Below are 26169 nucleotides of genomic sequence, written 5' to 3'. Positions count from 1 at the left end.
GCCTGGCTCGGAGTTGAGGACGGGCCGGAGCTTTGCGGAGGGCCCGGCTTGGCGGATCCGGGGCGGAGCGGAACCCGCGGGGCTCTGAGTCCGGGCGGGGCCGAGCCGGGCCGGGGCGGGACCCAGCCAGGGTGGGGCGGGACCGAGCCAGGGTGGGGCGGGGCCGAGGCCGAGGCAGGCGGTCGGCAGTGTGGGGGGTTCAGGTGTTGCGGCCGCTCCACGTAGCCAGGCAGCCCGCGGGCTGGAGCGGGCGGAGCTCGGCCCGCGGCTTGCGTGAGCTCAGGCCGGTCCCAGCGTCCAGAGCGCCGGCCCTTCAGCTCCCTCTAGGCCATGGCGGGGCCGGGCCCGGGCCCGGGGGACCCGGACGAGCAGTACGATTTCCTGTTCAAGCTGGTGCTGGTGGGCGACGCAAGCGTGGGCAAGACGTGCGTGGTGCAGCGCTTCAAGACCGGCGCCTTCTCGGAGCGCCAGGGAAGCACCATCGGCGTCGACTTCACCATGAAGACGCTGGAGATCCAGGGCAAGCGGGTCAAGGTGGGAGGCCGGCCAGGGCCCCTGGAAGGCGCTCCCTCGACGCTGGCCGCGGCCAGCGTACCCCGCGGCCGTCTGAAATTTCCTTTGGCTTCCCCTTTTTCCTTCCTCGGGTCGGAGCAGGCCTGGGCCCCGGGGTCTGGGCCGGGTTCAAGTCCTCAAAGCGTCGGCCATGGGTTGCAAGGAGGGGCGAGGGAGTGTGGAGGAGGCGGCCCTGCCCTCCGGAGCTCACACCCTGGGGGGGACTGTGCTCCAAAATAACTTTAGCCATTGGGAGGCAGGGGGTTAGACTCCCCTGTTCCAGGTACTAGCGGAGCGCCTCGGAGTACGGAGATCAGACCCCCCACCTCCATCCACCGCGGTGGCAGCCCCCAGCTCGGTCCACCGGCGGGGCACTCAGCCAGAGAACTGCACCCCCACCCCAGGACTAGGAGCGATCAGGAAGTAGTTGCTTCTAGGACCGGAGGGCAAAACTTTTTGTCAGAATTTCCGGCCTGGCCACGCCTCCCTGCAGTCTCTTTGTGGACCTGGTGGTGGAACTTTACTCGACTAGAGCCAGCCCCGGTTCCCTCCCCCAGCTGGAGTTTGATAGAAACTGAAAACTTCACAGATACCGGAAGGTGGGGGAGAGGACCAAACTTTGGCAATGGCTCCGAATAAAAACAGCAGGATGTGGTTGCCACAATGTCCTGGCAGTGGTTTGATAAATATTTGCGATGAATGAAATCAGATTTACTTAACCTACGTGTTAGGTAGTCCCTATTCAACTGGGAGACCTCGGGCTGAAGGCACTCAGTAACTTTTCTGAATCGCACTGTACAGAAATCTTTGCTTGCTTTCATGGTTTCCAGTCCCCATGATCTTCAGGACACCTCTCAGAGCACAGGGCTGGGACGATCTCTGCCAGGGATATGGGAGTCACTGGAGCCTTGCTGCTGCTGGGCTCTGCCTCTCGGGGTGGCTCTAGGCCTGCTCCTTGTTGCCTTTGGCTAGGATACGTAGCTCTTTGTCTTTGTTTCTGTAAAGTTGGGATAATTTCTGGGTGTTGCCTCCCTCCTGCCCCACGGTGGAGAAAAAAGTCAACAGTCTTTATGTGACCACAGTGCCTCTCAGTAGATGTGACGGGGAAGCATAAACTCCTGCCTGAGGGTTTTTTTATTTTTATTTTTTAATCGTCTTCTGGGGTCTGTGTTTTGGGCTCCGTGGATGGAAAAGAGCAAGGTGCAGAAGGCAGCTTTGAGTCACTCGGGACCACCCTTTTGGAGCAGGTAGCCAGGGAAGAGCTGGAGTGGGTGGAGTGTCCGTTAATGAGTGTGTACCCAGTGATGATGCCAGCAGCTGCAGGGAAAGGGGAGTGTGAAAATACAGGCTAAAGAGCAGTGGTGTCCTCCTCATGAGCTATCGGTCTGCTCCTGGAGTGTCTGTGGTGGCCCGGTGCTGACGGTGGTCAGGGAGGGGGCAGGGTTCCTGTTTACCTGTTGCGATAACAGCCTGTGCCCTAGCAGAGCTCCTGGTTTATTGTGCACAGGTTATGCAATGCAGGGCCGGCCAGTTCGTTATTTCCTTTCCTTATGGTTGCCTCCAGATTGTCCTTCCTAGGAAGCAGCCTGGGGCCTGGGGAGTATAAGAGCTGTGTAGCTGTGGTAAAACCTTTCCAAGTTATAGCTGCTGCCCTTGAGAGGCTGTTGGGAATCAGCTGGGTTACAGGTGCATTCTCTGCTGACTGGAGGGAATTCTTACCCCCACTCACACAGGATGGAGCCTGGGCACACAGCTAAGAAGTGATAGAAGTAGGAATATTTTTCCCAGTTTTTCTGACTCCAAAGCAGATTTTTCCTCCATGGAGGACAGCTTTTCAGAATCCCATTGTCTGTGGTGGGGAAGCCTCTGGCAATTGTTTACCACCTCATTTTGCAGTCAGGAAAACCTAAAGTCTGACTCACTGCAGGGGCTCCAAATTAAAACTGGGCAGCCGTGAACTTGAGGGAACACTGTCAAGATTCCTGGGGTGCGCTGCCTCAGCAGGAGCAAGCCGTTTTCCCTCCTCCATCTGTAAAGTGCCTCTGAGTGAGTAGTCTTTTGGCAATGTGATTTTAAGTCAAGTTTTTTGAGGTCTAATTTACACACAGTAAACCTTCACCACTTGAGGTGCACAGATCTATGAACTTGACAAACGTACACAGACAAGCAGCCACACCACAATCAAGATCGAGAATTTTTCTACCAACCCAGAAAGTTCCTTTTGTTCCTCTGTAGTCAGTTCCTTTCACCCCATCCTTTGGCAACCCCCAATCTGTTTTTTGTCTCTGTAGTTTCAGCAGTGTGATTTTAACTGAAACCCTTGATAAACCAGAACTTGTTTTTTCTGTGGAAAGCACATCAGGGATTCGGTGTAAAACCTTCCCGGGGCTGTGCGCGGTGGCTCATGCTTGTAATCCCAGCACTTTGGGAGGCCGAGGCAGGAAGATTGCTTGATGCCAAGAGTTCGAGATGAGCCTGGCCAGCATAGTGAGACGTGGTATCTATTTAAGATAAAATAAAATAAACCTTCTCAGGGCCTGTCTTGGGAAGCCTGGGATGCTTGTCCAGCAAGCATCCATTCTTATCTCCTAAAGCTTTCCCTGTGATTCTTTACAATGATGCTGGGTTTTATTAGAGCTGAGGAAGCTTAGAGGTGGATCACCTGGTGGTTTTCTAGCTCCTGTAAGCTTGGCGGTACTGAAAGGTGAGGAGAAAGGCCAAGAGGGCAGAGAGAAGGTCGGAAGGGCTTTAACTAGTTTTCCAACCAGTCAGAGCAATACCTTTATCTAGTTGTATGTTGAAGTTCTTCTTGTTATTTCACTAAAGAGTTCTGCTGCTAAAAAAAAAAAAAAAAAAAAAATTGAGAGTCACAGATTTAATCAAATTACTTTATTTCTATAGCCACTTCCCATTACAACCAGAATAACCTCCAGACACCTTCCCCAAAGAGATGGACCTCTGGAAAGAGATGAAGTTGGAGAGGCAGACAGAGGCCCATCTCTACCCTTTACTGCCTGCTCTCCAGCTTCACTAGCCCTTCAACATGGCAGGCTCACCCCTGCCTTGGGACCTTTACATCTCTTCCCCTGCCTGTCATACTCTGCCTCTAGATCCCCTTGTAACTGCTACTTCATCATTCAGGTCCCAACACAAATGCCACATCTTCAGAGAGGCCTTGCCTGACCTCCCAGGTCCTCTATTCTGTAACTCTATTGTATCTGGTCATAACACTTACCAGAGCATCAAATTAACTGTTTTTTGTTTTGTTTTGTTTTGTTTTTGTCATCTTCCCCTATAGAAGTTAAGCTCCTTGGAGACACAGGGATCCAGTGGGCCAGTGTCAAATACATAGTGTCCAATATGTGCCTGTTAATTGGTTCCTTTATAGAGAGAAAGCTGAGGCTAGGTCACTTACAAGTCTGTGGCAAAACCAAGGGTTTGGCTGGCTCCTAAGCCCAGTCCTCATTTTTACTTGACCACCCTTCTGATTTGCTCTGAGTTCATAAAGATGACCCTGAGATTCTGAAAGTGAATGGATCTAATAAAAATGCGGTTGTGGCCATTGCATTCCCTGAGAGAAGAATGTGGAATGGGGCATTTTAGAAAAATTGGGGTTGACAGTTAAAGAGTTTAAGGGTATTTATCAATTATTATCAATATTTATCAATTATTAACCAGAGCGTGTAGATATACCCAAACAGCTGAGAGACACTGCTGTACGAGCCAGTAAGGCTTTGTATGTGGTGGTCATTTCCAGTGTTCTTGTGGATGCATTTGGGTGTAGCTATGAGAACTGGACTTATGAAGTGAATCTGAGGTGCTGCTTGTCTTGTATACTGTGGAGTCTCTGACAGAGCACTGGACTAGGAGTCTGAAGTTCTGGGTCTTGCTTCAACCTTGCCACAGACTTGGGCAATTCATTTTTTTTCTCCTTGGAGCTTCAGGCATCCTCATCTGTGAAATGGGACTAATAGTCTTTGCTCTGCCTCTTTCTTAGGGTTGTCAGAAAACTTTGAACATGCTTAAAAGAGTTTAAAGTTTCCATGACTTACTTTTGAATAGGTTTCAAAATTTTAAAAACTTCAAAGGGTGTATAGTGAAAAGTCTTCCGTGTTTGTCGCGTAAGCTACCCAGTGTCCTCTGAGAAGCCATCAGTGTTACTCATTTCTTATTTAAAAACAAGGATTTATAAATATAAATAAATATATATTAGTGCTGCAGTTACTGTTTTTCCTCCCTAGATGAGACAGATTAGGTCTGAATTTGCCCCTCCCCCACCCTCCCTCCTCCCCACCTCAGTGTCCTCAGGAAATCTCAGCTGGCTCTAAATCCTTAAAACATTCTGAAGCTCCTCCACTCACTCTTATCTGGGACAACACAAAGGCCTGTTATGTAAACTCGTTTTTGCAGATCACTAGGTTCACGGGCCTCAAGTCCAGTGCAGAGGTCAGTCTTGTGGAACTGTACCCCTCTATTCATCTCTCTCTCAGGCTGGCTGGCTGCTCGCTAGGGATGCTGCCAGATCTCTCCTTCAGAGAGGTAAAGTCTGTGCCCTTGGGCCTGGACCTTCAGATTTCAGGACCTTTGGCCTTGACTCAAGCTTCCCCTTGCCCTAGGAGTCATCTTTGTTTTTGTAGCTGCTCCTGGCACTTCAAAAAGAGGGGGCAGGGCGGGATAAGGGGAAATGGTTTCTGGTTAAAGTTTGCATTCTCAGTCCTTCCAATCAAGAGTCTAGTTCTGCTCCTCTTTTTTTTTTCCTATTTGGATAAAGTCTGTTTGACTTTTTCAGCTTTCATTAGAAATAGCAAAAGGACTGTTAGATAAGAAAGAAGTTCTAGGTCATGCTGATTTTCTGAAGAAATCTGTTCTTGATACCAGGGACAACCATCCTAATTGCAAAAGAAACCTTGCCTCTTGAGGTTTCTTAGAATCCTGAGACAGCGTGTCTAGTGGAGAGATAGTGGAAAGCGGGCCAGCTTTAGAATTGCACAGCACCAGGTTAAATCTTACCCTCAATGGATACATACGTTCCAAGACCCCCAGTGGGTGCCTGAAACCTCAGATGGTACTGAACACTATATAGACTATGTTTTGTCTTATACATACATCCCTGTGATAAAGTTTAATTTATGAATTAGGCACAGTAAGAGATTAACAATAATTAATAACAAAATAGAACAGTTATAACAATATGCCAGCATTGCTACTCCTACGCTTTGGGGCCATTATTAAATAAAATAAGGATTCTTTGAACACAAGCACTGTGATACAGTACACGCTGGACAAAGGACATCCCAGGTGGGATGGAGCAGGGTGGTGTGAGATTTCATCATGCTACTCAGAATGATGTGCAATTGAAACTTATGCATTCTTTCTAGAATCTACCGTTTAATATTTTTATTTGTCTTTTTGAGACAGAATCTCGCTCTGTCGTCCAGGCGGGAGTAGAGTGGTATGATTTCGGCTCACTGGAACCTCCACCTCCCAGGTTCAAGCGATTCTCCTGCCTCAGCCTGCCAAGTAGCTGGGATTATAGGCACCCACCACCACACCGGCTAATTTTTGTATTTTTTGGTGGAGATGGGGTTTCACCATGTTGGCCAGGCTGGACTCAAACTCCTGACCTCAAGTGATCCACCCACCTGGGTCTCCCAAAGTGCTGTGATTACAAGCGTGAGCCACTGCACCTGGCCTACTTAATATTTTTATTTTTTATTTATTTTTTATTTTTTGAAACGGGGTTTCACTCTTGTTGCCAAGGCTAGAGTTCAATGGCATGACCTCGACTCGCTGCAACCTCCGTCTCCTGGGCTCAAGTGATTCTCCTGCCTCAGCCTCCCTAGTAGCTGGGATTATAGGCATGAACCACTATGCCTGGCTAATTTTTTGTGTTTTTTTTTTTTGTTTGTTTGTTTGTTTTTGTTTTGTTTTTAGTAGAGACAGTCTTTCACCATGTTGGCCAGGCTGGTCTTGAACTCCTGACCTCAGGTGATCTATCTGCTTCGGCCTCCCAAAGTGCTGGGATTACAAGCATGAACCACCACGCCCTGGCCCTACTTAATATATTTAGAGCAAGGTTGATGGCAGGTAGCTGAAACCTTGGAAAGTGAAACCATGGATGAGCGGGGGATACTGTACCACAGGCATATGACTTAACTTCTTCAAATCTGTCTTCACCTGCAGAACCCCTGCCCTTAAGGACCTGACCCGTAGTGGATCATTCACAGATGGGAACTGATATTGGTGCGTAACCTCCTGAGAAGAGAGAGTGGATTGTGGGGGGAGGGGTCAGGAAGCTTGGTTTCTCAGCCTAGTTGCCCGGCTGACCGTAAGCAAGTCACTTGATTGACCTGTTGTCCTATCAGTAAAGTGAAGACGATAATGCCTGTCTTACTGGCCCATGTGGGATTTCTATAAAGGCAAGAGACTGACCCCTGTGGCTATGCTAGTACTAGAAATGGAGTTATACAGTGACCCCACACTGATCAGGGATGGCAGGAAGTAGAGGCACACAAGGCCTTTACCACCTTTTGTCTCCATGCGGTGACTCAGGATGTCCACGTCTGCTTTCCTTGCTTTCCTCTCATTGGTTGTTTAGCCCTTGTAGGTTTCTTTTTTTTTTTGAGATGGAGTCTCGCCCTGTCACTCAGGCTGGAGTGCAGTGGCCGGATCTCAACTCACTGCAAGCTCCGCCTCCCGGGTTTACGCCATTCTCCTGCCTCAGCCTCCGGAGTAGCTGGGACTACAGGCGCCCGCCACCTCGCCCAGCTAGTTTTTTGTATTTTTTAGTAGAGACGGGGTTTCACCGTGTTAGCCAAGATGGTCTCGATCTTCTGACCTCGTGATCCGCCTGTCTCAGCCTCCCAAAGTGCTGGGATTACAGGCATGATCCACTGTGCCCGGCCACATGTCGGGTTTTTCTAACCTGCTTTGGGTTCGTGAATAAGGACTGTTTGCCATGCGTAGCTCCTATCCAGATACCATTAAAATCAGCTCTCCTCTACTTGCACCAGTTTGCCTTCCAAGTCTCCCTTTTCTGGATTGGAAAAAGGTAAACTTAATCCCAAAAACAGTGTGTGAGCATCACTTGTTAGAGGTTTTCACCTGTACTCATGAATGACCACTCTGACATCCCAAAAACAGTGTGGCTAGAGAGTAATGTGACTGGCGTTTAAAAATAACCTAGGGCCGGATGTAGTGGCTCATGCCTGTAATCCCAGCGCTTTGGGAGGCCGAGGCAGGTAGATCATGAGGTCAAGAGTTCAAGACCAGCCTGGCCAACATGGTGAAACCCCGCCTCTACTAAGAATACAAAAATTAGACAGGCGTGGTGGCGTGTGCCTGTAATCCCAGCTACTCGGGAGGCTGAGGCAGGAGAATCGCTTGAACCCGGAGGCGGAGATTGCAGTGAGCCGAGAACGTGCCACTGCACTCCAGCCTGGGCAACAGAGCAATACTCCATCTCAAAAAAATAAAATTAAAATAATAAAAATTAAAATAACCTAAAACTCAAACGTGTATATGGGTGCTATCCCTTTCAGAGTCATCTCTTTCGGTAATTGTATATGCATTTCCCAAAGGTTTCATCTGCTGTGATGCTGTGTTCAGAAACTTCTCTAGAACCCGCACCTGCTTTGGTGGGTGTTCCAGGGGTGGGTTTGATGCATAAAAACAGTCAAAAGAAGCCTGGACAACATAGGGAGACCTCATCTCTACAAAAAAATTAAAAATTAGCCAGGTGTGGTGATGCATGTCTGTAGTCCCAGCTACTGAGGAGGCTGAGGCAGGAGGATTGCTTAAGTCCCAGAGGTCAAGGCTGCAGGTAACTATAACCATACCACTGTACTCCAGCCTGGGTGACAGAGTGAGACCTTGTCTCAAAAAAAAAAAAAAAAAACACCAACAAAAACCAGCCTGCCTACCATAATGTTAGCAGTTCTTCTGTCCAAAATGAGGTCTGGCTATAAAATAATTCTGGTTCATGTTAGGCAATTCCTGTATGCGCTGGGCAGTGGCAGCTGTTGGAGTAAGTGTACTGCCTTCTGAGGTGACCTCTCTTAAAGGGGACAAGATGCATTTTGGTTTGAGAGACCTAAAAGCCTGGCCTTAACGGCACGAGGGCTGGGAGTCATTTCTCCTCCTTGCTGCATCAGTTTCCTCACTGTTGCGTGACGAAGTGGGACGGGGTGATCTCAGAAGTCTCTCTAGGCTCTGTTATTCTTTGAAAAAAGGCGCTTGTCATTTCAAGCCAGATAACCTCCATGCCCACCATTTTTATGGCTATGGAGTATAAAAATTGGGTGTTTTTTGTTTTTTTTTTTGTTTTTGTTTTTTTTGAGACGGAGTCTCACTGTGTCGCACAGTCTGGAGTGCAGTGGCTGCGTCTCAGCTCACTACAAGCTCCGCCTCCCGGGTTTACGCCATTCTCCTGCCTCAGCCTCCCGAGTAGCCGGAACTACAGGCACCCGCCACCTCGCCCGGCTAGATTTTTGTATTTTTTAGTAGAGACGGGATTTCACCGTGTTAGCCAGGATGGTCTCGATCTCCTGACCTCGTGATCCGCCCGTCTCGGCCTCCCAAAGTGCTGGGATTACAGGCTTGAGCCACCGCGCCCGGCCGGGTGTTTTTAAAATTAAAAAAATTCTGTTTAGGATTTCTAATTAAAAACTTTGATTTTGGGTTTTTTTTTTTTTTTATTCTTGTCTTTTTTGTTTGGAAACAGGGTCTCAGGATCTCACTCTGGTTGCCCAGGCTGGAGTGCACTGGCATGATCTCAGCTCACCGCAACCTCTGCCTCTTGGGCTCAGGTGATTATCCCACCTCAGCCACCTGAGTAGCTGGAACTACAGGGCATACGCCACCATGCCTGGCTAATTTTTTGTATTTTTAGTAGAGATGGGGTTTCGCACTGTTGCCCAGGCTGATCTCAAACTCCTGGACTCACGCAATCCACCTGCCTTAGCCTCCCAAAGTGCTAGGATTGCAGACGTTAGCCACCACGCCTGGCCTTATTCTTGGCTTTTAACTGTGTGTGGATCCATAAATAGTGGGTGATATCGAGACCAAAAAAATGGATCTTAGTGTCAGAGTAAACTTCAGTTTGCTAGTTAGAAATTGTTAATATCTGGGCCGGGCGCGGTGGCTCAAGCCTGTAATCCCAGCACTTTGGGAGGCCGAGACGGGCGGATCATGAGGTCAGGAGATCGAGACCATCCTGGCTAACACGGTGAAACCCCGTCTCTACTAAAAATACAAAAAACTAGCCGGGCGAGGTGGCGGGCGCCTGTAGTTCCAGCTACTCCGGAGGCTGAGGCAGGAGAATGGCGGAAAACCCGGGAGGCGGAGCTTGCAGTGAGCTGAGATCTGGCCACTGCACTCCAGCCCAGGAGACACAGCAAGACTCCGTCTCAAAAAAAAAAAAAAAAAAAAAAAGAAATTGTTAATATCTGTTATGTTTATATTATTTTTTTCAATACTCCCAATAAGAATTGGACTCTAATGTTTATATAGAACAGAATCAATTTTGTGAAATACATGAAAGTTCTATGAAATATGTAGAAAAATCTCTTAGAAAAAAATCATTTTTATCATTGAAATCTCAAGGCCAATACTTCAGTGTAAACTCTGACCCTCCAGTTTTCTTTGGGTTTCTTCCCCAGAATAAGCCCTCAACATGTGTTGGCTGCATGAGTGGGAGAGTGAGGAGCAGGATCAACATCTGATGGGTGGGTGCCACTGGATCCCACAGCTGGCAGCACAGGTCTCTCTCCGTGTTTTTTTTTTTTTGGTTTTTGTTTGTTTGTTTGTTTGTTTTTTGTGTGTGTGTGTTTTTTTTTTTTTTTTTTTTTTTGAGATGGATTCTCTATCACCCAGGTGGAATACAGTGGTGCCATCTCAGCTTATTGCAACTTCGGCCTCCTAGGTTCAAGCGATTCTCCTGCCTCAGCCTCCTGAGGTGCACACCACTACACCTGGCTAATTTTTATATTTTTAGTAGAGATGAGGTTTCGCCATGTTGGCCAAGCTGGTCTTAAACTCCTGACCTTAAGTGATCTGCCCACCTCGGCCTCAGGCATGAGCCATTGCACCCAGCCATGGACTCTAGAAGCTCTACTAGAAGAGTCCAGGAAAGGGCTGGAGGGCACCCTCCATGTTTTAACAGAACACATGGGAGGAGAAATGCATGTGAAGTGAAAAAAGGAGACCTCCTAGGAATTTGCGGAGTCCCCTGCCCTTGGGAAGGCACATGGTAAGGGAAGGTGAGGTGTGTCCAGATAGGCTTGGGGCCAGTTTGCTGTACATTTGTGGTACAGTGCATATGTCTACAGATTGATATTTTGCTTTCCCTGAATTATCTTACCTGACTGTCCTGTCTAAAGTAGCACTCTCCCAAGTTCCTTAAAAAAAAAAAAAAACTTTGTTGATATAATCCACATACTATAAAAATTCCCCCTTAAAGCCTTAAAGTGTGCAATTCAGTGTTTTGTTTGTTTGTTTGTTTTTTAATGTACTCAGAGAGTTGTGCAGTCATCACCACAGTTGATTTTAGGATATTTTCGTCACCACAAAAGAAACCTCATCCCCATAAGCAGCCACTCTCGCTTCTTGATCCCCACCAGCCCCTGGCAACCACTCAGCTACTTTCTCTCACTGTAGGTTTGCCTATTCTAGATGTTATACATAAGTGGGACTGTGCAGAATGTTTTCTTTTTTTTTGTTTTTTTTTTTTTTTTGAGACGGCGTCTCGCTCTGTTGCCCAGGCTGGAGTGCAGTGGCATGATCTCGGCTCACTTAGCTCCGCCTCTCGGGTTCACGCCATTCTCCTGCCTCAGCCTCCCGAGTAGCTGGGACTACTGGCGCCCGCCCCCACGCCCAGCTAATTTTTTGTATTTTTAGTAGAGACAGAGTTTCACTGTGTTAGCCAGGATGGGCCGATCTCCTGACCTCGTGATCCACCGCCTTGGCCTCCCAAAGTGCTAGGATTACAGGCGTGAACCACGCCTAGCTGCAGAATGTTTTCAACATTATGCCCTTACTTGCCTCGTTTTGTTTTTTACTTTGCATTGCCCCGAGTCATACTTCACTTGTTTGTTACTGTTTGCTTCCTTCCACCCTTAGGCACTCGGCGCTTCTGGGCATGGACTTTGTCTTAGGTAACAAAGCACTTGGCACAGTGTACTTTATCTTTTGGTTGTTGAATGAATGAAGGCAGGCAGGAAGGAAGCACATTCTTTCTCCATTTATCTAGCTACCTCTTGGCTTGCTTTTGTTGAATTGATCAGTTGTCTTCCATGTTACTTTCTAGTAAGTTGGAAATATAGTGCTGTTTCTATCCATTTTATTAAGTTTTAAATTCATGTTTAAATTTATCTACCAGGATTTGGTTTTTTTCACCTAAAGAAGACAAGAACCACCATAATCCCAACACTTTGGGAGGCAGAGGCAGGCGGATTGCTATAGCCCAGGAGTTTGAGATTAGCCTGGGCAACATAGGGAGACCCCATCTCTACAAAAAATTTTAAAAAATTAACCAGGTATGGTGTTGTGTGTCTGTAGTCCCAGCTACTCAGGAGACTGAGGTGGGAGGATCACTTGAGCTCAGGAGGTGGAGGCTGCAGTGAGCCAGGATCGCACCATTGCACTCCATCCTAAGTGACAGAGTGAAACTCTGTCTCACCAAAAAAAAAAAAAGCAAACAAAACCAAGCACACTTTTACTTTCTCCTCATTGCCCATTCCAAATTTTTTTTTACATTATGTACCAACAGTTAGACTTAAATCTAACTTTTATCATTATTATTATTATAGACAGAATCTCGCACTGTCGCCCGGGCTGGAGTGCAGTGGTGCAATCTCGGCTCACTGCAACCTCTGCTTCCCAGATTCAAGCACTTTTCCTTGCCTCAGTCTCCCAAGGAGCTGGGATTACAGGCGCCTGCCACCACACCTGGCTAATTTTTTTGTATTTTTAGTAGAGACGGGGTTTCACTGTGTTGGCCAGGCTGCTCTTGAACTCTTGACCTTGTGATCCACACGCCTCAACCTTCCAAAGTGCTAGGTTACGGGCTTGAGCCACCCTGCCCGACCTAAGTTTTATTATTTTTAAACGTACTATTCTTTATTTCTTTGATTCATTTTAGTTTTGTCTGAATTTTTTCTCAAATGATTCTTTTTTTTTTTTTTGAGGCAGAGTCTCCCTCTTGTCACCCAGGCTGGAGTGCAGTGGCGCAATCTCGGCTCACTGCAAGCTCTGCCTCGTGGGTTCACACCATTCTCCTGCCTCAGCCTCCTGAGTAGCTAGGACTACAGGCACCCGCCACCACACCCAGCTAATTTATTTTGTATTTTTATTAGAGACAGGGTATCACCTTGTTAACCAGTTGGTCTCCATCTCCTGACCTTGTGATCCACCCGCCTCAGCCTCCCATAGTGCTAGGATTATAGGCGTGAGCCACCATGCCCAGCCTCTCAAATGATTCTTACAGAAAAAGTCTGTAGTTGATAAACTTTCAGTAATCACATAACCAAAATTATTTCCCCCTCACTTAGATATAGAAATCTAAGTACAAAATAATCTTCCTGAGAACTTAAGATACTGAACTACAGTTGTGTGTTGCTTAAAGACGGGGATATGTTCTGAGAAGTGTGTCTTTAGGCGAGTCCATCATGTGCCCATTGTAGAGTGTCGTTACACACCTTGGATGGCATAGCCTCCTACACACCTAGGCTATATGGTGTGGCCTGTTGCTCCTAAGCTACAAACCTGTACTGAACACCATAGACTGTTATAACGCCATAGCAGGTGTTTGTGGATCTAAAGTAAACATAGCTAAACATAGAAAAGAGGCAGTAAAAAGACAGTATAAAAGATAAAAATTGGAATATTTGTATAGGACCCTAACTATGAATGGAGCATGCAGGACTGGAGGTTGCTCTGGGTGAGTGAATGAGTGAAGGTGAGTGACTGTGAAGGCCTAGGGCATGACTGCTCTACCGTAGACTTCATACACACTGGACACTTAGGCTATACTAAGTTTGCTTAAGTTTTCTTTCTTCGATAATAAATTAACCTTAGCTTACTGTAGATTTGTTTTGCTTTATAACCTTTTTTTTCTTTTTTCTTTCTTTTTTTTATTTTTGAGATGGAGTCTCGCTCTTGTTGCCCAGGCTGGAGTGCAATGGTGCAATCTTGGCTCACTGCAACCTCCGCCTCCTGGGTTCAAAGAATTCTCCTGCCTGAGCCTCCCAAGTAGCTGGGATTACAGGGATTCGCCATTACTCTTGGCTAATTTTTGTATTTTTAGTAGAGACGGGGTTTCACCATATCAGCTGGGCTGGTCTTGAACTCCTGACCTCAGGCAATCTGCCTGCCTCGGCCTCCCAAAGTACTGGGATTACAAGTGTGAGCCCCTGCACCCAGGCCTTTTTTCTTTTTCTTTTTCTTTTTTTTTTTTTTTTTTTTTGAGATGGAGTCTCACTCTGTCGCCCAGGCTGGAGTACAGTGGTGTGATCTTGGCTCACTGCAAGCTCCACCTCCCGGGTTCACACCATTCTCCTGCGTTAGCCTCCCCAGTAGCTGGGACTACAGGCGCCCGCCACCACGCCTGGCTAATTTTTTGTATTTTTAGTAGAGACGGTGTTTCACCGTGTTAGCCAGGATGGTCTCAATCTCCTGATCTCGTGATCCACCCGCCTCGGTGTCCCAAAGTGCTAGGATTACAGGCGTGAGCCACTGCGCCTGGCCCCTTTTTTCTTTATAAACTGTTAAATCAGGGATGTCCAATCTTTTGGTTTCCCTGGGCTACATCAGAAGAAGAGTTGTCTTGGGCCACACATAAAATACACTAACGATAGTTGATGAGCTTAAAAAAAAATATCTCACAATGTTTTAAGAAAGTTTATGAATTTGTGTTTTGCTTCATTCAAAGCTGTCCTGGGCCACATGTGGCCTGTGGGCCATGGGTTGGACAAGCTTGTGTTAAACTGGTTTTTAATTTTTTTCACAGTCACCAATGTTTTTAACTTTTGACTCTTTTGTAGTAACACTTGATTAAAACACAAACACATTGTACAGCCGTATAAAAATATGTTTTTTTTTACATTCTATAAGTTTTTTTCTATTTTAAAAATATTTATTTATTTTACTTTTTTATTAAAAACTAAGACACACACACATTAGCCTAGGCCTACACAGGGTCAGGATGCTCAGTATCACTGTTTTCCTCCTCCACATCCTGTCCCACTGAAAGGTCTACAGGGGCAGTTACCTGCATGGAGCTGTGGCCTCCTGTGATGACAGTACCCTCATCTGGATGCTTCCTGAAGGGCCTGCCTGAGGCTCTTGTTGAGGAGGAGGCTTGTTTCTTTTTTTTTTTTTTTTTTTTTTGAGACAGAGTCTGGGTCTTTTGCTCAGGCTGGAATGCAGTGGTGCGATCTTGGCTCACCGCAAGCTCCGCCTCCTGGGTTCACGCCATTCTCCTGCCTCAGCCTCCTGAGTAGCTGGGAATACAGGTGCCAGCCACCACGCCCAGCTAATTTTTTGTATTTTTAGTAGAGATGGGATTTCACCGTGTTAGCCAGGATGGTCTTGATCTCCTGACCTCGTGATCCGCCTGCCTTGGCCTCCCAAAGTGCTGGGATTATAGGCGTGAGCCACCACACCCAGCCAAATGACACTTATTTTTAAAAATTAATTTACAGATGAGTATATGCCATGATTTTTTGTTGTTGTTAGAGTCACCTTTTAGTTTTTTCTCATAGTTTCCTTATGTTGTCTTTTCACTTGTTTCTTTATTCCTTATATTTCCTGTAAGCTGGAAGTGTGAGGACTCGATGAGCCTCAAGTTAAACCATTCTGGCAAGAATGTATCCTAGGGGACGTTGTAGGCTTCATCCTGCAGCACGGGAGGCAGCCCTTGGTGCCAGGTTCCCCACTAGTAATGGGGCTTGTTCGATCACCTGGTTAGGGTGGTGTTTACCAGCTTTCTCCATTTCTGTTGATTTCTAAAGATTTCTCTGTTCTTTTAACTTGTGTTTCTTGATCACTTAAGAGCCACGGCCTTCCATCTGGAGCACCAGACAAGTTGAAATGGGGCTAAAAGGGAAGAACCCTTGAAACCTGGAAGGTGGTGCTCTGTCGAGTTTAGTTATGGTTGTTGGCTGGGAATTACCCATCTGACACCCTGTATGTAAATTACGTAGCATGGCGACTTGTGCATGGTTTATTTGTTCATTCATTCCTTAGGTACCTGCTCTCTCCCAGGCACTGTTCTAGGCACCAGAGAGAGAAAGGTAAATAAGAGGCAGTCTCCGTTTGAGGACTCACCTCTGGTGGAGAAAATATATGTAGACAGATAATTAGCATACAATGCTATTAATGCTGTGGCTGTGGTAACTGAGACTTCTGAAGCAAGAGTTCAGAAGTGGCCTGACAAGTACTCATCTTTCACCTCCACACGTTGTGGCAACAGCCGGCCAAACATGGACAGTCAGGGCTGTTCCTGGAAGGCAGGGCCATGTGGCTGCCGTAGCTGTCCTAGAGAGGCGTGCTTGAGTTCTGCGGAGCTTGGTTGGTGGGCTTTAATCCACACTTCTCAGGGCCACAGAGGCGTGAAAGGGAGGGAGGCCCTGGAAGATTCGTGAGAGATTCCTAGGGAAGTGAGATGGACAGGGCTTTGAATGCCATGGCTGCCTCTGTGCAGAGCTGTGGCCTTGGGAGGGAGGAGTGTGATGTTTGTCCAAGCTACATGCAGCTGGAGAATGGGGGCAGATGAGAGCATGGCAAGTATGAGGGCCAGCCTGGTGGCACTGGCAGGTCGTGGGCCTGGGGGCCATAGGCAGTGAAACGGCCAACTGTGCCTGGGAGCCCAGGGAGGAGGGTTTGCTCTAGAGAGTTGATGAGGCAACCGAATGGTGTGGAGGGTGAGGGTGATGGACACGTGAGGCCAGTCTGGGATATCGCTGATGACCAAAGTTAGTAGGAAACTGGAGGGAAGGTTTGAGGGTTGGTGTTGTTCAGTGTGGGCCACAGGACATCTGAATCCCTTGTGCCTGGGCCCTTGCAGCTGAGGAATTTGGGGAAAAGAGGTGTGGGGTTTACGGGAATTCTTGTGGAGGCTGTGAGGGCTCCAGGACGCTGTCTACCAAGGACACTGGTGCTTGCAGCCCTGACTCTGAGGATGCTGTCAATGCTTGCTGAAAGCCCTTCCTGATGGGCCTCCCGGCTGAGCAGTGCCCACTGCAAGCTCCTGCATGCTGCCTTGGTTTCCTCATTACCAAATGTTTCCCTGGTGCCGCAAGGAGCCTGCAAGCAAGCAAGGTGTTTGGGTGGCAGCAGGCTAGTCGTAGATGCCCTTAGCTTCCTGCGAGGAAGAGGAATACCTGGAAGAGGTGGCACTTGGCAAGCAGAAGAGGCAGGACTTGTTGGCCAGAGGCCAGGATCGTTTCCTGTGCACCTTTTTCCCATCCAAGCTGTTCAGGAAAGGGTTTGATTCCTACAGGAGGTGCCAGTAGCAGTGAGATTTCTTGGAAGCAGTTTCTATGTGCTTGTGGGGGAGCCATGTCCACAGTAAAGGACACCAGGCTTCAGAGTCAGAATTGCTGATGCTTCATTCCTGTGACCCCTCAGACATAAGGAGTAATGAGACCGACCTTCTAGGGTTGTCACGGTAAGAAATGGCCTGACACACAGGGAGCACTGACAGACAGTGCCAGGCACCCACAGAACTCTGCCTTCTGACTTTCAGGGCCTCTGGCCTCTTGCTTTCACCGGCTCCACAAAACATGGTGGGTTACTGTGCTTCCTGGGTGACTGGGAAGGAAACTCGAACTGCTAGAAGCCGAAGGGGCCGTCCCTCATCTTGTGCTGGTGGAGCACAGGAACAGGAACGCACATCCTGGATATTTTTTCGCTCAGTGTCGCCACCAAGCCTCCCAAGGAGAGCTGCATTTTAATAAGGGACAAAGAAAGCCATTTCTCATGCTGGGCCTTGAGGCACTCATGTTTAAGAGGCGGGAGGAATTTTGGGCACGAGAGTCTGTCCTGGTCCTCTGCTCCCCTACTGCAAAGGAGAATTTGTGCCCCCTGACACCAGACTGCATGCATTGCAGTCTGCTCTGCCTGCCGCCAGCCTGTGTTGCTGGTACAGCCTAGTCTTACCTTTCTTGTCCTCACTTTGGTCTCTCTCCACCTGTCTGGCCAGATGGTGGCAGGCTGTGTCCTTAGCCGGTTAATATGCTAGAGGTTTTGCTGTCTTACCGTGGCACTTCACAGTGCTTCACTCCCTGGCTTGTGGCCTGCTTGCGAGCCCAGGGCCAAACCCTTCCCTGGAGGACTGCAGCACAGTGGGAGGAGGGACAGTGGCAGTCAGGAGCTGGCATGGCCCACAAACTCCTTCTCCTGGTTTGACTCACCACATCCCAAGACACAATGAAAAATAGCTCAGGAACTTGTATTTGGGTCAGTCTGACCAGTTTTCAGAGTTTGTCTTGAGAACTAACTTTTCCAAGGTCCTTCTTTAATATGAAGAAGCAAGGAACTTCCCACCGCCTGCTTCGTTACTCAGGAGAAAGTCTCGTCAAATAAAACCTTCCTGTTTCCATTGGAAGGGACAGATGCTGGACACAGGTCCCAGAGCCGAGCTTCAGTAGTGCTTTTAACCTAGTAGGCAGGATTGATTTCCCACTGGGGCACATCTGAATTCACTCAGTGGGAACGTGAACCAGGAATCCCTGGAAAGCAGCTTTCAGCCCCGCTGCACGGGCCTGACTACTGGGACCTGCCCACAGCGGACTGCTGATGTGTTGAGGCCCTTCTCTGCAGGCACTGTGCAAGTATTGATGGTGTCAAGAGGAATAAGACAGGGTCTTTCTTCTTAGGGAATCCATTCCTGATGGCAAGAGATGGACATAGGAACCAGGAGCCAAGCAGTAGCCCGAGGTCAGTTTCCACTACAAAGCCCGCTTTTTGTTTGTTTTTTTAATGTTAACTTTTTTTTTTTTTTGAGATGGAGTTTCACTCTTGTTGCCCAGGCTAGAGTGCAATGGCGTGGCCTCGACTCACTGCATCCTCCGCCTCCCAGGTTCAAGTGATTCTCCTGCCTCAGCCTCCTCGATGCGATTATAGGCATCCACCACCATGCACAGCTAAATTTTGTATTTTTAGTAGAGACAGCGTTTCACCATGTTGGCCAGGCTACTCTTGAACTCTTGACCTCAGGTGATTCACCTGCCTTGCCTCCGAAAGTGCTGGGATTACAGGCATGAGCCACTGCGCCTAGCCCCGTTTTTTTGTGTGTTTTTTGTTTATTTGTTTTTTGAGATGCAGTTTCACTCTGTTGCCCAGGCCGGAGTGCAGTGGCACGATCTCAGCTCACTGCAACCTCCACCTCCCATGTTCAAGCAGTTCTCGTGCTTCAGCCTCCCAAGTAACCAGGATGACAGACATGTACCATCTTGCCCAACTAATTTTTGTATTTTTAGTAGAGACAAGGTTTCGTCACATTGGCCAGGCTGGTCTTGAACTGCTGGCCTGAGGTGATTTGCCCACCTCAGCCTCCCAAAGTGAGCCACCACACCTAGCCTAAAGCCCCTTTTTGTTTGGCCAGCAGAAGGGTAGTTGCCTGGTTTGTTACTATTGAACTTGTTTTAGATAGCATATCCTTTTCTAATTGCCAGCAGGTCCCACCAGTCCTGTCTTCTTACTGCCTTTTATGTTCCTCATCTGGCCCCAAAGCCCAATAGTGTGGGACATTTGACTTAGATGGATAACCCACTCCGTGATGTGTGTTGCTGTAGGGGCAAGAGTAAACAGTTACGGGAACATGAAGGAAAGAAGAGTTAATTCTGCTCAGGGTTGGGCCACAGGCCCATGGTGTCAGGGAAAATGAGAGACTTTTGAACTGGGGTCCTGAAGGGTAGGTAGGAGTGCACCAAAAGGTTAAGATGAATGCAGTTTATCCCAGAAAAGATAACGGTGAGAACAGCACTGCTTTGTCATGAGTGTGGAGACTCAGAGGGAGTCTGAGTATACTATAGTATAAGCTGGGAGTTATGTTTGGAGCTTAGAAAAGGAAAGAAGCCTCATCCCTCACCCAACATGTGCTTCCCCACTGAGGCAGTGATTGGCAGGACTGAGCCCTCTGTCACTAAGGTGAAAGAAGGGCCCGAAGCCCAGGACTGAAACCATTGCAGCCTTGAAATCCCCACCCCATATGAAACTTACCTACCAACCCTTGCTGAGTGGGAGAGGAGGAGGAGTGCTGCTTTTCTGAGCATGCACACTCTGGTAGCCCTTTTCTTTCCTAATTAGGCCCTACCCATACCCTCTGGGTCCAGCAGATGCTTCTGGACTTCACCCTTCCCTGAAGGTCAATTATAAGACAAGCCTACTGGGAAAAGTTCAAATAGTTGGTGATGTGCTAGGTGAGAGGGCTTGGAGCTCATTCACAGTTTAGAGTCCCTGTTAGCTGGTCAGGTTAGTGGCTGGTCAGGGGAGTGTGCAGGAGGAGAGCTTAGGGGTGGGGAGTAGAGAAAGTGGGGTTCCCATTCTCAACTTGGCAGATGTTTTCAGCGGTTTAAGGCCATTTATGTCCTCTGGGCAGTAAAAAACACTCAGCCATAACAGTGTGCAGCTCATTCAACTGGCAGTGTAAAAGGCTTCCCAGGCAAAATGGTCCTCAGTACTCATTCCTCCAGATTATGTTTCTGTCAGGCACCTTCTACATGCCAGACACTGTGCTAGGTGCCGTGCAGATTGCAGAAAACTAGACTGATGCAGCCTGTGCCCTTGTGGAACTCATGAGGCAGAGAGAGTAAACATTTAAAAAGTGTGTGTGCGTGTGTGTGTGTGCATGTCAGGCGGTGAAGAGGCACTAAAGAAAAATAAATTGGGGTTGGGACAGGATGGGACTGCTCTTTTAAGAAAGGCCTCTTGGTCAGGTGCGGTGGCTCACGCCTGTAATCCCAAAGCTTTGGGAGGCCAAGGCGGGCGGATCACCAAGGTCAGGAGTTCAAGACCAGGCTGATAAACATGGTGAAACCCTGTCTCTACTAAAAATATAATAATTAGCCGGGCATGGTGGCAAACACCTGTAATCTCAGTTACTTGGGAGGCTGAGGCAGCAGAATCACTTTAACCTGGGAGGCGGAGGTTACAGCGAGCCGAGATCTTACCACTGCACTCCAGCCTGGGTGACAGAGTAAGACTTCATCTTAAAAAAAAAAAAAAAGCATAGATGGGAATGAATGAGGAGGCCAGTCACATGGGCGTCTGGGAGAGCTTTTCACACAGGGAACACCAAGGGCAATGTCCTTGATGCAGAGGCCTTGCAATACTCTAGGAATGGCAAGCAGGCAGCTAGAGGCAGATCCTGGGGTTGCTTCCCAAGGGTTGAGGGCAGAGGAGTTACAAGATCCTAGCACTGTTTCAGAAGCTGCCCTGTGCTATGTGCTGAAGATGGGCTGGGTGAAGTGGAGGTGTGGAGACAGACCTGAGGCTGTTTGTGTAGACCCTGGTAAGAGGCTGGAGTAGCAGTAGGGAGGTGGGGATAAGTGGGCAGGAGGAGGGCACAGCTAGGGCAGATGCAGTGGGGACTCAGAGCCCATGTGTCCCTGCTAGTCCCAGCCTCTCCCGAGGCAGTGACACAGCCAGCCTGGAGTCCAGGACTCTGCGTTGGGATGCCTTGGCTGAGTCCTGGCACCCCTCAGAGCCTCCCTCTTTCCTCTATAATGTCGGCTCCTGGTCTCTGCCTACAGGCAGTGGCAAGGACAAGTGAGATGGCCAGGACCCCCACAAGTCCACAGGGTGGGTCTGCTTGCCTTCTGAGACACTGAGCCTAGGCCTGGCCTCTCCAGTAGATGGTATGATGGTTCCTGGTTGCTGTGTCTTGTCACCTGCCTGTTTCTCAAGTAGCGTAGCTAAAGTGGCAGATCAGAGGCATTCAACTCTCATCCAGCCTCCTTTGGGTGCTGCCTAATGCCAGCTGGCTTGGTTGGGTGAAGAGGGGTCTGGTCTGGGGAAGGGGCTCTCCAGGCTTGGCTTCTCCCTCCTCTTTTGGAATATAGTAGGCATGGGTGAAGTGATCAAGCTGCCTGTTACACTAAGCCCTCTCTGTGATCCCATGACAGGACTGTTCTCCACCCAGTGACCTGAGTGATTATTATTTTTTTTTTTTTTTGAGATGGAGTCTTGCTCTGTCGCCCAGGCCTGGAATGCAATGGTGCGAGCTCAGCTCACTGCAAGCTCCGCCTCCCGGGTTCACGCCATTCTTCTGCCTCAGCCTCCTGAGTAACTGGGACTACAGGCAACCTCCAGCACGCCCAGCTAATTTTTTGTATTTTTAGTAGAGACTGGATTTCACCGTGTTAGCCAGGACGGTCTCGATCTCCTGACCTCATGTTCCACCTGCCTCGGCCTCCCAAAGTGCTGGGACTACAGGCGTGAGCCACTGTGCCTGGCCATGACATTTAAAAAAAAAACCAGAGCACATCTTGTCTTAGTCCGGGCTTCCCCTGGAAAACAGAGCCCAAGAGAAGGGCTTCCCCTGGCTTTTGCTTTGGAGACTGGCCTGGGGAAGGAGGCAAGGCTTAGATAGAGCTGCATCTTTCAGTTAGCTGCCATGGGTAGTGGTCTTGACCCTGAGGACTTTGCAAGGTGCATGAGGAATGTATCTCACAGTGGTCCCTCTGAGAGGTGGGAGAGGAGAGCTTTATCCCTGTTTCCGTTAGTCACAGGTGATCTCTAGGTTGGGGAGGCCCCTCTCTTCTGGGTCATGGAGGCATGAGCACACAGTGGTTTCCGACAGGACTCCCTGGCCAGACTCAGAGATGCTCCCAGGCAGGGAGTGAGGGGTGCGGTGCGGGCAGGCCTTTGTGTGTGTGCAAAGCTGGTTGTTGCAGCTGTGGCTGGAGTGTAGGGTGCACTGATAAGATACGTGAGTGGGAGAAAAGAGGAGACTGGCTCATATTTCCCTGCCTGAGACAATCTCCAGTGACTTCACATTGCAAGAAAAATGAAATCCACAATCTTGACTTTGGCCTGCAAGATCCTATATGCTGTGGCTCTGGCCCATGTCTCTGAATATGTCTCCTCCCAGTTTCCTTCTTCATGTCCATCTGGCCACACTGACCTTTCTATGTCTCTAGCACAGTAAGCACCCTCCTGCCTCTGAGCCTTCGCCCTTTTCCCCCACCTAAACACCGTCCCTGTGGTTGGCTCTTCATCACTCAGGCCTCAGCTTAGTTTCTCAGATCGTCAAGTAGGCTGGCACCCACCCCTGAGGCTCTCTCCCTGACTTTCACGTTCTGTAGCATGCTCATGATCACCTTTTAAAAGGATCTGTGGCACATTCTATCTCCTCTTACTAGAATGGAGCTGGTTTTGCTCCATTCCCTGCTATATCCCCGTTATCAGAGCAGAGACTGGGACAAGGCAGGAGCTCACCACATGTTGAATGAAAAATGAACGACTCATGTACACAGCCCAATATATTTTTCTTTTGGTACTTTATATATTCTCCTTTGCATTAAAGTTCTTTTGTATATATTAAAAACGTTTGTCACAAAATTATAATAGCTCAATAAATATTGTTAAACGGATGCATTTATCAGCACCTTCTCCAGGCTAGCACTTGGGCATAAGGGTTTGGTAATTTGACTATGACAGCACCTTTTTGTATGGATGAAATACAGAATGGCCGGGCACGGCGGCTCATGCCTGCAATCCCAACACTTTGGGAAGCCGAGGTGGGTGGATCACCTGAGTTTGAGACCAGCCAGGCCAACATGGCGAAACCCCATTTCTACTAAAAATACAAAAATTAGCCGGGTGTGGTGGCACACGCCTGTAATCCCAGCTACTCGGGAGGCTGAGGCAGGAGAATTGCTTCAACCTGGGAGACGGAAGTTGCAGTAAGCAGAGATCACGCTACTGCACTCCAGCCTGGGTGACAGAATGAGACTCTGTCTCAAAAAAAAAAAAGAAAAACAGAATGAAGTTTTAGCCTAGAGACACAAAGCTGGTGACACAGCATCAGGTCATGAGCTCAGGCTTGTTGGCCCCAGAGTACTACTGCTGCCCTGTATTCTTCCCTTCCTCTAATTTGGGGGAATAGGATGGGAATACTACCAGCCATAGGAAGGGTCTACTTTCCCAAAATATCTTCTCCATTACTGCCCACAGTTCACCAGCTGATTGACCTACATGCCTTAATCAGTAGTTATTTTGTTGGTTTTTCATTTAGTTTTTATTTTAAGCAAACTTACACTTGCGTATGGGTTGAGGAGTCATTTGGTTCTACAAGGATTGATAGCAGAAGGTTTTAGGATACTGCCAACCCCCTGCCCTAGAGCTGCCACTTCCAGCTCTTCTTTTGAAATAGGGTCTCAGTCTGTTGCTCAGGCTGGAGTGCGGTGGTACCATCTGGCATTTCTTGCAGGGCAGCTTTTTTCCTCTCTACTTCCATTTATCTCAAAATGTCTTGATTTTACCGTCTTATGAGGGAAAATTTTGTTTGACAAGGACTTCAGCGTTGGGAGTTTTTTCTTTCCGCACTTGTTTTTTTCTTTTTAGCACTTCTCAGCATTGTCTTCTAGCCTCCATTATTCTGAGAAGTGGTTATTTGTCATTTGTATTGTTCCCATGTATGGAATATGTCTTTTATGAGACCGTTTTTCGTATTTCCCCTTTATTCTTGTTTTCTGTCAGTCTGACTGTGATCTGCTTTGGTGTATTTTGTATTTTTTCTGCTTGGGGTTTGCTGAGCTTCTTGGATCTTTAAGCCAGGTGTGTTTCATCAGATTTGGAGATTTTTCAGCCACTAACATTAGCTCTTTGAGTAATTTTCACCCATTATCACTATCTTTTCCTGGAACTGCAATTATGTGAGTATGAGACAGTTTGGTATTATCTCACATATCCTTGCAATTTTATTCATTTTCTTCCATCTTTTTTCCCCTTCCTCATATTAACTCTTTATTGATTTTTCTTCAGGTTCACTGATTTTTTTTTTCTGCCATCTGTAATCTGCTATTAAGCTCATCCAGTGAATTTTCCACTTACTATAAGTTGTTTTTTTTTTTTTTGGAGACGAAGTCTCGCTCTGTTGCCCAGGTGGGAGTGCAGTGGCACGATCTCGGCTAACTGCAAGCTCTGGCCTCCCGGGTTCATGCCATTCTCCTGCCTCAGCCTCCCGAGTAGCTGGAACCACAGGCACCCGCCACCACACCTGGCTAATTTTTTGTACTTTTAGTAGAGATGGGGTTTCACCGTGTTAGCCAGGATGGTCTTGATCTCCTGACCCTGTGATCTGCCCACCTCGGCCTCCCAAAGTGCTGGGATTACAGGCGTGAGCCACTGCACCCAGCCTCACTTATTATAATTTTTAGTTCTCGAATTTCCACTCATTTAAAAATTAAGTTTAGGCCAGGCGCAATGGCTCATGCCTGTAATCCCAGCACTTTGGGAGGCCAAGGCGAGCGGATCACCTGAGGTCGGGAGTTTGAGACCAGACTGACCAATATGGAGAAACCCCGTCTCTACCAAAAATGCAAAATTAGCCAGGTATAGTGGCGCATGCCCAGATCCCAGCTACTCAGGAGACTGAGGCAGGAGAATCACTTGAACCCAGAAGGAGGAGGTGGCTGTGAGCCGAGACCGTGCCATTGCACTCCAGGCTGGGCAACAGAGCAAAACTCCGTCTCAAAACAAAAATTAAGGCCAAGCACTGTGGCTCATGCCTATAATCCCAGCACTTTGGGACGCTGAGGTGGGCGGATCACGAGGTCAGGAGATCGAGACCACCCTGGCTAACACAGTGAAACCCCGTCTCTACTAAAAATACAAAAAATTAGCCAGGCGTGGTGGTGGACACCTGTAGTCCCAGCTACTTGGGAGGCTGAGGCAGGAGAATGGCATGAACCCGGGAAGCAGAGGTTGCAGTGGGCCAAGACCACGCTACTGCACTCCAGCCTGGGCAACAGAGCAAGACTCCATCTCAAAAACAAAAAAAAAAATTAAGTTTAACATCTATATTTTTGTTTGAGACAGTCTTGTTCTGTTGTCCAGGCTGGAGTGCAGTAGTGTGATCTGGGCTCACTGCAACGTCTGCCTCCAAGGTTCAAGGGATTCTCGTGCCTCAGCCTCCCAAGTAGCTGGGATTATAGGAGCATACCACAACGCCTAGCTAATTTTTGTATTTTTAGTAGAGATGGAGTTTTACCATGTTGGCCAGGCTGGTCTTCAACTCCTGACCTCAGGTGATCCACCTGCCTTGGCCTCCCAAACTGCTGGGATTATGGGCGTGCAGCACTGCACCCAGTCAGTAATTTTAATAATAATAAATAGTTTAATAAAACATTTTTTAATGTTTTAAGAAATAATTTTCATTTATTTCCTTAAATCCCCTATTCGTCCACTCATTATGATTATATTTTTCTTGAATTCTTTAAACATACTTTCCTTGTAATTTTCTGAACGTATTTAAAATCACTGCTTTAAAGTCTCCCTACTAAATGCAATATCTGGACCATTTTGGCATCATTGTCAGTAGATTGCTTTTTCCCTATCTGTGGTTCATATTTTCCTATTTCTTTACATGTTTAGCAGTTTTCTTTTTTTTTT

General features: G+C 47.9%; 1 protein-coding gene across 3 annotated transcripts in view; it reads left to right on the top strand.

The window, feature by feature from the left end:
- RAB43 (RAB43, member RAS oncogene family) overlaps positions 1–26169 on the top strand; it is a 36780-nt gene continuing 10611 nt past the window's right edge. The window contains exon 1 of one of the 3 annotated variants that reach the window (XM_023215861.2): positions 1–534. In XM_023215861.2, the coding sequence (XP_023071629.1) occupies positions 331–534 (204 nt within the window). In that variant the 5' untranslated portion in view covers positions 1–330. The remainder of the gene's footprint in view (positions 535–26169) is intronic. The other 2 variants (XM_023215869.2, XM_023215873.1) reach the window with 2 other exon arrangements.

The sequence above is a fragment of the Piliocolobus tephrosceles genome, chromosome 2 (assembly GCF_002776525.5).
Source record: "Piliocolobus tephrosceles isolate RC106 chromosome 2, ASM277652v3, whole genome shotgun sequence".
NCBI lineage: Eukaryota > Metazoa > Chordata > Mammalia > Primates > Cercopithecidae > Piliocolobus > Piliocolobus tephrosceles.
This window is presented reverse-complemented; position numbering and strand designations above follow the sequence as displayed.